This window comes from Notothenia rossii, assembly GCF_949606895.1.
Source record: "Notothenia rossii genome assembly, chromosome: 8".
NCBI classification, from domain to species: domain Eukaryota; kingdom Metazoa; phylum Chordata; class Actinopteri; order Perciformes; family Nototheniidae; genus Notothenia; species Notothenia rossii.
Window position 1 is genome coordinate 15,909,901 of NC_136906.1, and position 10,880 is coordinate 15,920,780.

Below are 10,880 nucleotides of genomic sequence, written 5' to 3' on the forward strand. Positions count from 1 at the left end.
GCATGCTAACATGCTAACCAAGACAACGCTTACATGCTGATGCTCAAAAGGTATCATCTTCATCATGTTCTCTGTCTTTGCTAGGCCCAATACAGCTGAGGCTGGTGACTGGTTTGGTGTTTGGTCGTATTTATATGAGACGTAATGGCTGCATCAGATCAGGGGTTCCCCAGAGTCAGAAAAATTCATCATCTAGGCACAACTAATGTATGTTCATGGTAATGCATCCAATAATTGCTATGGATATTTATTACTTGATGTATCAGTCTAGAGTGCTCGCCAAACAAGGGACATTGCAATCTCTCGAGCCATGCTGTTAACATGGTAGTAAACAATGTATAGTAACAAGTGATGAAAAGCATAGAAGGTAATGAGATGCAATGAGAATAACTGAGAGGCCTACATGCAGGGAGTCCCGGAGATTACGTCACCAGCTTGTTATATGTATGAGGAAATTGTCAGGGGACATTAATTATAGATGCCTTCTGTGATGCCTGTTTGTTTAGCATGCTTTGGAAATGAAGAATGGGTCAGCAAGGTCACACGTGAGCGCTGTGCCACTTTCCTGTTCCCCCTCTAATTTGAAGCTGACACTCAAAGAATAATGAGAGGATTGGGAAGAAATGGGAGGAGGAGAGAGGGCGACGGTAAAAGACGAAGATGTTGAATAAAACATAACTGGTAGAAAGAGATCGATGGATTATTGGTCGAGATATGCAGGGCTTTCCTCTCCCCTGCATGCACACAGTGCATGCTCTTACAGTCAACATGTAATGTTGCACATGACATGTATGAACACGTGCAACAACAACTTTGGATTTCACCTCAGACCACAATCACTAGGGAAATCACCACTGTGTTAATCATTTACACATGTAGCTGCAGCCCATGTCGGGGCAGGCTCTCCCTTCGCTCTTCCTACACGTGGGGGAGTCTCCCTGGACCGGGCCGTCCAGCTCTGCCCCGGTCCAGCACCGGGGACCAGCTGGTCCGAGCAGGCTCCGATAAAACCTCTGTTGTTATTAGACATGGGAAATGGAAACATTTAACACGGCTGCAGCTGAGACTAAAGCCCCACGGCTCTGTCTGCAAATTGCATTGCTCTTACAAACAGTCCTATTGAAAGAAAGCCACTGAGGAGGGACTCTGAGTTCAGAAAGCGTAGCCTTGATGGCAACGTTTCAGCAGCTCTTATCGGTTGTGGTTTTGATCTTTGCTAATCAAGAATTGCTAATCAAAAAGTTGGACAATAAATATGCATAAACTCTGTGCCATAAAATTGCCTTTCTGCTTCCAGTTTCTCAACAGGCATAGAGCCCAGATTTTGTCATCCAATGTTTGATTTGGTCTAGACTCGAGTGTTAGTTTGCAGTTAGGCTTCTCCTATTGATCACAGCAGGTAGCATCCACTTTTGTTTGATCAGGGTGCGCATCATAGGGATTCCTGATTCTGATCACACCGCTGAGGAAAAAAGCAGTGATAGTGCTAAATATCTTTCATGCATCTGTGCATATGCCTGGTAGTATCATTTAGCACTGGTTTTCCAGCCAATTACGCATATTTTTACCAATAAACCACAGATTAACAAGAACTAATACTGATATATGCCTGAGGAGGTAACATGTGCTATTTCACAAGGAAAAATAAATAACTTCAGATTAGTCAGAAAAATTGGAAAAACTGCATCCAGCATCTTGGGCAAAGAAATGCTCTCGTTGCTGCTTTAACTTATCTTATCCGATCCGATCTTATCTCATCATTTTTTTATTAGATTCTATTCTATCTCATCTTATATTATCTGTTCCTTGTGCGATGCCGGCTCCCAATATATTTTATAACAGACTTTCTGGTGTGTTTCCTTTTTTTAAACTCTTAATGGTTTGGGACCGGTCTAAATTGCAGACTTGTGTGATCTTCTCCTGCTAGGTCTTTACAAACACACAATTAAAGCATAAAGAAAACAGTTAGCCTATTTTTAATACTATGTTTCAAAAATAATGCCCTGACAATTACACCCTGCAAAGATCAATATGGGATGTGGGCTCTTTGAACATTTAAAATGACAGCTGCAAACATACAGCCTTTTGGTTTTGTTTCTTTGTATTATAGGTATTGTAATTCCCTTTCCTTTTTAATTTGGTGTAAGCGTTATGTATTTGTTTTACTTGAATGATTTGATGTTTTTTGTTTTATCACTTTTCATTTGAATTATTGTATTTTCTTGTATAGTATTTTGAGCTACATCTCTTGTATAGAACTAATACAGAAAGTTTGTTATAATTATTATATTGTCATTAATAATAGTGATATTAAAATATATTTAGTGTATTATAACATACTATTTAAAAAAAAAACATAACAAAGAATGTTGAGATTGTTTTGTAATGATATTTTATGTTTTGTAACACTGAGATGTAACATATCTTTGAGATTATTATTACATTACATGTCACTTGTTAGACACTTTTATCCAAAGCGACTTACATACATTCAGTACTGTGGACAATCCCCACAGGAGCAATTTGGGGTGAACTTTCTTGCCCAGGGACACAACAACATGCTGACTGCAGTGGGACTCGAACATGCTACCCCAGCCACAGCCTCCCATTATTGTCATTATTCATTTATTTTTAATGATTCTTATTATTCTTATTATGACCATGATTATGATTATTTGTATTATTATTATTATTATTAGTTGTAGTAGTAGTAGTCTTTTTGTATTATTTTGTATTATTTGTTGTACTTACTGTATAAGTCGTCTTATTATGACCATGATTATTTGTATCACTATTATTGTTACTGTTATTAGTTGTAGTACTATTATTATCATTATTATTATTATTATTATTATTATTATTATTATTATTATTATTATTATTATTATTAACTTACTGTACCGGTACCGTCTGTCTCACAGCGCCCTCTGGTGGCTCATCTTTGTCACTGCACTCCCCACGGTCATTGAACCAGTGAGCAGGCTCGGATCTGGTCATCATTTGTTATTTTGGATCGATAGGACCGATCCTTTGAAGGAGGGTGGTGCGTTTCAGGACCGGAGAGGAACCAGACAGCCCCGGTACTTTGATCCAGTCTGGCTGTAGGTACCGAGTATCCCTGCTGCTGTTGTTGTGGTATTGTTGTTGTTTCGGACCGTTACGCAGACCCATGTTGGACGGGCCCTGAAAACAGAGACGGTCATGTAAATATTTGCATGTTTTTGTTACATTTCAGCAGCTTCTAGAAAGAGTACCAGTGTCCGTTAATGCAGCATACGAGATGCGAGATACATCTTCTAGTCTTCTTTGTGTTCATCATCACACAAGCTACATGCTATCAGAATGGCACAGCTACGCAGATAGCAAGCACAGGCTGTGTAACGTGATATAAACGCACTCTGCCGTAAATGTAAACAGGGTTCCTAAAGGTTCTTTTTTTATATTATTGTTTACAATGTGTAATAATATAGCCTATAAAGCCCATCAATTTGACGGCAGTTCAAGTGATAATGGTGCTGCATAAAAAAAATGCACAATCACGGATGTAAACAGCATGAGGTCATTTCTTAGCATTACTCATTATTCGTCGTCAATGCATTATATAATAATAGGATTTAGTCTCAATAACAACATTTCCTTAGGGTTTGAATTTCAATGTATCTTTTTTGTATTGGTTGCTTTATGAACAACGTCATTCTACAAAACCAAGACACATTCACTTAATAGATAATCATACCATTATATACTGTGATATATAAGTGAAAAAATAAATAAATAAGAAATGAACTTGATAAATAAGCAAAGCAGTGAAATTTGAGGGGATACTAAACATTATATAATGCAAATCCCTTATGAAATCTTGAATCGGTTATACGTATCCTCCATTTTATCATTATTAGTTGATTTGACTGAAATATATTTAGCTCTGGTATTATTGTCCTTGCTGGTGAACCCAGTCATCAAATTAAAATCTGTTGTTAATGAATGATTGGAGCATATTTGTGAATATTATTCCAGTGCCTGAGTAGTGGGCATCATCTTCCAGTAAAAGTTAAATGAACCCTGGGTATTTCTAAGTCTATAATTAGCATAATTATTATATTCTCTTTTAATCACCATGTGCTTTTCGTCTGAAATGTGTTCTTCTTGTTTGTAGAAGAAAACGTTGACCCTGCAGCACCGACAACTCGACTCAGATCTCTCTTCAGCGACATCATGCGCTCCTCGACCACATCTGCCACTCTGCTCTGCCTGCTGGCAGGGGCCATGGCTGCCGTTCAGGACCCCCACGCAGGTGAGAGGGCCAACCTGGAGCCAGATGTGTCGCAGAGTTTTGTAACGTTATAGTCTGAGCTCTAGAGAGAGGAGAGACAAGTGAAGAATTAAAAGGAGGTCAAGATGGCAGCATGCTGAGTGTATGACATGTCATTATCTCAGTTTCTGACTTTTTCAAATACAACTTTGAGCCTCATTGGATGAGATGCTGTGTATTTGCTTTAGTTTAAGTCTATTGATTTCTAATTTCAATTTCTAAATGTATTTATCGCTACCCTGTTTTAATATACAATAACATTATGTTATTAAGTAGTAAAGGTTTGATCTCTTCTATGATTATTGTCTTGTTTATTGAATCATTAAGACAGCCACTTGTTATTATCTTATCAGTTTATCTGCTGGTGATTCTCTCGATTCATAGGTTATTAGGTTAGTTTAATATCACAACGGTCCAAATCCCCGAGCAGGTAATCAAACACAGAACATTGTCCGATAATATTATTTGGGCAGCAGGAAATGATTTCTGAACAGGAAGCAGGAAATTCATTAATCTTAACAGATTTCGATTCTTTTTCTGTCTCTTTCATCTTAATGGCAGATTTAAAAAAACAAACACATGTAAATATACTTGATGCCCATCGAAAGCTCCAGATACCAAGAAAACTGGTCACCAAGGTAAAAACATGTACTCTGTACTGCTATGAAATAGAAAGAGGCTGTCACATGTTTGTATTTTTGGAATCATATAGCCTAAAACATCCATGTTTCAATGCTCCTATCTTTGATCCCTTGATTTGATGTGATTGATTTCAAATGTGTAAAACAATAATACAAAAAATAAATAATAATAATATTGAAATTAAACATGAGAATTATTATACTATACAAACTTAAGAAGTGTCAAATTGATAAACAAAAATATTACTGATTCTAAATGATATATAAACAAATGATCTACTTAATTACACATCCGAAAAGGGGTGGGAGGAAGTTTACACTTATTTAATCCCACCCCTTCTCCCAAAAACTAAATTATTAACATATATATATATATATATTTGTTATTGAAAAAAAAACAAACTAAACAAAAACATCAAACAACAAATACATAAACAGATAAATAAACAAACAAATACATAAAAGAGGTAAATCGTAATCAAGAAAATATAAAATAAGAAACCAAATAAATAAATAAACAAACAAACAAACAAACCGTGAACACCAAGTTATGATTCTCTTACAATCGGAAAACCTGCAAAGCTTTACACAGCCTCTTTAACTGGCATATCCTCAAAGTGTATTTCGGTCTGTTTGGAGGAACCAACTGAGACAATAACTGTTCCCTACAGTGTTTTTGGACAAGCAGCAGGCGAGCACCATGATTTCCCGTCAAAAGAGGAATGTCGGCGGCAGCCCGGATCAGCCCGCCAGCCTGGAGCAAGCTTGCATGGAGAAGGTGTGCAACTACGAGGAGGCCAGAAAGATCTTCCAGGACTCGTACCGAACGGTGAGTTTCAGGACTTCGCTGTTTACTTCCTCCTCATTTCTTTCTCATCAAACTACCTCAGCGTCTGCTCTTTGCTTTGTCTATATCAGGGGTGTCCAAACTTTTTTCCACGAGGGCCACATACAGAAAAATAAACGAAGGGCTGGGCCGCTCACTAGAGGTATATCGCCTCATAAGTTCAGTTATAAGTGAAAATCAATCAAATGTAGGTAAATGATGCTTGTGAGTGTTGGCAGCTCATCCCTTAAAACAGAAGCCTCAGATTGATTATAATAAGGAGAAATAGGAAGGGTGTTCAAGCTTGTTATGGAAATAAGTCATTGGTTCTTTCTCTTATCAACTAAGATATGTTAGAAAATGTTTCCAACTTTAATTGACTGAATTTATTGGAAAAGTGGTCTTATTAAGTTAAAACATGAATACTACTGTGTAATATATGTTTACATTTATATTTAAGAAGTACAATATAAGACAAACACACATTTCATTTGTGGGCCATACTCCATTATACCTTTTGAATTTGATGAAGGCCAATTCAAAATGCTCCCCGGGCCGTAGTTTGGACATCCCTGGTCTATATGTAAGTCTGCCTCTAGTGCACTGTGTAAGTGCTTTGTGTAGCTTCCACTGTGCACTTATCATGCGTATTCTCTCCTGCAGGACATCTTCTGGGCTGTCTACATTGGTAAGTGCTGTGTTCAAATGATTTTCCCTCACCGCACAGTCATTAGCAGTACATTACATCTTCTCATAGGCATGCTGTCTTGTGTTTAGATGGAGACCAGTGTGCAGAGAAGCCCTGCAAGAATGGAGCCATGTGTTCGGACAGCGTGGGGGGCTACGACTGCGTCTGCAAGTCGGGTTTCACAGGAGTCCACTGCGAAAACGGTGAGGAGGATGTTGTGCCTGATCGTCGTAGCTAGTTCTCTTTTCAGTTAGTGTGTGAGCGCTGCAACCTTCCTCTTCTGTTTCCACGATGCAGACCAGACTGTGTGCACCCTGGAGAAGAACAAAGGCTGCTCCCAGTTCTGTAAACCAGGCTACACGTCCTACGAGTGCTCCTGCGCCCGCGGGTGGAAGCTCAACAGTGACAGGAACAAGTGTGACCCTGCAGGTACTTTTGTTACGTCTTCCTCCAGTGTCCGAGTGAAATTGAAATGCATTTATTTTCCACTAGAGTATAAATGTGTGTTCCGTTTCTCGTTATTTACTGTCATAATCACACCAGTGACAGTATCAGTAGTTGGCAATATAAATCTTAGATCACAAACTCTCTCCAATTATTGTGTGCTTATAAAGTATTTGTGAGAAAAAAAATCATAAAATAAAAATGAAAACCTAAGACATAAAATAGTGCTGAAGCTCAAATAAAGGAATAATATATATAAACTAAAGTCAGGCAATTTTCTGTAGTGTAAACAAAAGTGAATAATAGTGAATCAATAAAACCTTTTTTTGAAACATTAGTTTTGACTGCAAAAAAGGATATGGCTTCAGTTGTTAGATACATAGTGTAATAAAAGAAAGTAGTTATAACTATCTCACATTCCTCTTTCAGGCAAATTCCCCTGTGGTAAGGTGAACAATCTGAACCTCTGGGATGGCAGACTGTCCGCCAACACTCGCAGCGACTTTGAAGGACTCAGCTGCAGTCCCACAGAGTGCCCCTGGCAGGTACACACACACACACACACACACACACACACACACACACACACACACACACACACACACACACACACACACACACACACACACACACACACACACACACACACACACACACACACACACACACACACACACACACACACACACACACACACACACACACACACACACACACACACACACACACACACACACACACACACACACACACACACACACACACACACACACACACACGATAGACCAGGGGCTTATTGTTGTGCGTCACTGTTTTGTTTTTTGCAGGCTCTTCTGGTCAGCCCAGATTCTGCAGGTTTCTGCAGCGGAGTCATTCTGAAGGAGAACATGGTCTTGACTACAGCTCATTGTGCCAAAAGGTACAGCTCCTTCCAGGTGGTTGTTGGTGAGTAGACTCATTTAGTTACCACTATTACTGCTTCTGGTGAACTACTACTGCGTAAAAGACAAACAATAATAATCATCGTTAATGTCTTACCTGGCCCTCCTCAGGCAAGCGAAGCACCACCTATGAATCTGGAGAGCAGACGCTGTATTTGAAAGAACTTCACCATCACCCACGCTATGTGGAGGGTCGCCCTGAAAATGACCTGACTGTTATTGAGCTACAAAGCCGCATCACCTTTAAGAAGGAGGTGACTGCAGCCTGTCTGCCAGAAAGAGACTTTGCAGAGAATGTCCTGTTGGCGGGAGAGTATCAGGCCATAGTCAGTGGCTGGAAAGAACCCAAAGAGGAAACTGCCTTCCAGGGCCCGCTCACCTTCAACCAGCTGGCGTACGGCAGACTGCCTAAGTGTCTGGAGACGTACCCCCAAATGATGACCAATAAACTGGGCTGCACCACTGCCCAGGCCAATGCTGACTGCACCATGAGCTCCGGCAGCCCCCTGCTCACCCTCTATAGGGACGTGTTCTTCCTCACTGGGGTGGTCAGCCTGCCGCCAGGGGCCGACTGCAACCAAGGCTTCATCTTCCAGAAAGTGTCGCGTCACCAAGGCTGGCTGCGGAAGATCATGGGTTCAAACTAGGTAGCGTAGTCAGGGAAACAGGGAGGTGACTGGTGATGAAAATATATTATAATGCAGGGGATTATATACTTTAAACAGGAAATCAGACTTGTTTAATTTAGTGCTTGAAGAACAACCTTTGTTTTGTCTTTTAATATGAAATACCTCTTAAAGTAAAAACTATAGCAACCATATCGTCTAAATCTAGGCTATTGCTTCCCTGTGTCGCTGCTGACGTCCTCATTTATCCACAAGGTGGCGCCTTGGTCAAATAAACAGAGAAGCACTTTCTCTAGCTTCTGTATCGTCTAAAGCAGCAAGAAAAGCAATGAATTATTCAGCATGTGTTTTGTGATGTGCAAATACCTTCTACTAATCTTTATGTAATGTTATTTTTAGCAACTGACATGCACCTTGCAACACTCAAAGTAATCACTGTTCTATGAATGTTATACATGTAATAAAACCCAAACAACACACCTGTCTGTCATTTCTTCAAGATGTCCATATCTGAGCATTTGGGAATATCATTAGATTTCATAAGTCGTTGTTATAGGGCTCAAAATACCTGCTATATGAGTTATTTAGAGTTTACCTCTTGAGGTTTTTATGGTAAACACAAAAACAACGTGGACACATTAGCAGACTAAAAGATAAAAAAAACATAACAACAGTGAAATCTAAAAATCTAAAATGGGTGAACTGTCACACTAAGTAAAACAGCAATCGTGAAATGAAACCTAGAAACTTCAAAAGGTAGGTTATGTAAAGCATTGTTTGAACTATTGCCAATGGTTTCATATTCATAATGTTCAGCATATTTGCTAATTAGCACCAAGCACAACATATTTAAGCTTCATGGGAAGATCATTGATTGTATAGCTATTTGCTGTAAAAATTGAAGTTTTTAAAATATGTCAGAATGGTAACAAACTATTCTCAGGTGAATTTGAATGGTTACCAGTTTCTTTGAGATTCTATTGTTGAGACATTCCCCTCAAAATCCACTTCATTATGACACTTCATAAGAATCAGTTTGATCCCTCCTCTGGGGACCATGAATGCCTACGTTTCATGGCAATCAATTCAAAGGAATGGACAAACCGAATGACTTTGTTTAAATCTTTTAGTCAGTTAAATCCAAAGGCTCTTTTTCTGTTTATACATGTTGCAAACATTCGTGCAAACAAGATGAAGGCCCCAAACAGGCTGTTTCCATAGGGTTCATACATCTGGTTCATATATAGCTCTTACCATCTATCTTAACTCAACTTTGTTGTCCCATTTTAGCTTGCTGTTCCTGTCACATACCCCTGTGTTGTCTGGCAACATTTTCCCACAGACACTCGCCCTCTGCAGTCTTCTCACACACTCCCTGGTGAACAAGGCCAGGACCGTGTCATGCAGGGAGAGAAAAGGAGAGGCAGAAGAATGGGCTAGAGAGAGAGAGAGAGAGAGAGAAAGAGAGAGAGAGTAAGAGACGCCACATAACGAAAAAACCTGGCCTGCCACTTCTGATCGGGCGTTTGAAAAGGCCAGCCCCTGAAAGCTGGGGCCCACGTTGGCTGTTGCCATGGTACTCACCTAGGAGATGGCTCCTTGCTCCCAAAAATGGATCTGCTCCTTTACTGGGCCGTCCAGCGGAGATTAATTTGAGTGGAGCTCTTTCCTTCCTGGTCTGGTTCTTCCAGCTCCATTTATGACACAGAGACACATAAAACACACAGGGGGAAAGATAGCACTAAGTGCTCTGAGTGGTAAACTTCAGCAGATTTCAGGATCAGTTTAACGTGTCACTAAAATATCAAAGAGCAACTGCATTCGTTTGATAAATCCAACCAACAAATATGGAGTCAAGGATGTGTCGTAAATGCTGAGGAAGAGATATTTGACAGGTTAAGAAAGTTGAGAGATGGAGAATGGCTCATAGATGAAGAGCAGAGACAGAGCCAGACCACTGGGATTTGTGATGTTGACAAAGAAGTAAGTAATTGTGTGGACGGATTGATGGACTTACAGTGTATTAGACATGAATGAAAAAGCCCTGGAGAGAAACATTAGCGAGGCCATTACCAAAGGCGGAAAGTGAAAGCACTCAATGCACAACCTTTCACTCCACACAAATCAATTGATACTATTGCTGGACCAGATTGCTGCAAATAGATACATTTGACCACAATGTGTCTGGCATGTGGGTACATCTGGCTAGTGTCCTATTTAATCAATAATCCTTTACTCCCCCCAAAACCCCTCAAAATTGTTGCCTGCTGTGACTGCAAATCCTCCCCATCCTGTGTGTGACTGTGTGTGTGTGTGTGTGTGTTTGTGTGTGTGCGTGTGTGTGTAAGTGCTTATGCATAGCAAATACATGCTTATTTGTGTCTGTGTATGTCGGGGTAACA

General features: G+C 39.8%; 1 protein-coding gene and 1 long non-coding RNA gene across 3 annotated transcripts; one reads left to right on the forward strand and one right to left on the reverse strand.

The window, feature by feature from the left end:
- The first annotated feature begins 2,941 nt into the window (after nt 1-2,941).
- Nucleotides 2,942-8,957, forward strand: proza (protein Z, vitamin K-dependent plasma glycoprotein a). Of its 2 annotated transcripts, none has more exons than XM_079644835.1 (9): nt 2,942-3,101; nt 4,157-4,294; nt 5,625-5,782; nt 6,443-6,467; nt 6,557-6,670; nt 6,765-6,896; nt 7,341-7,456; nt 7,739-7,856; nt 7,964-8,957. In XM_079644835.1, the coding sequence occupies exons 2-9, from the start codon at nt 4,216-4,218 to the stop codon at nt 8,497-8,499; spliced, it is 1,278 nt and encodes a 425-aa protein (XP_079500961.1). In that variant the 5' UTR covers nt 2,942-3,101; nt 4,157-4,215; the 3' UTR covers nt 8,500-8,957. The 2 variants fall into 2 exon arrangements, with proteins under 2 accessions (XP_079500961.1, XP_079500962.1); XM_079644836.1 differs by having other exon boundaries at nt 2,943-3,203.
- On the reverse strand, nt 8,732-10,180 carry LOC307015892. Its single transcript, XR_013801674.1, has 2 exons — nt 10,063-10,180; nt 8,732-9,914 (listed from the first exon to the last, which is right to left on the reverse strand). It is a non-coding gene; the product is annotated as an uncharacterized lncRNA (long non-coding RNA).
- Between the last annotated feature and the right edge of the window lie 700 nt (nt 10,181-10,880).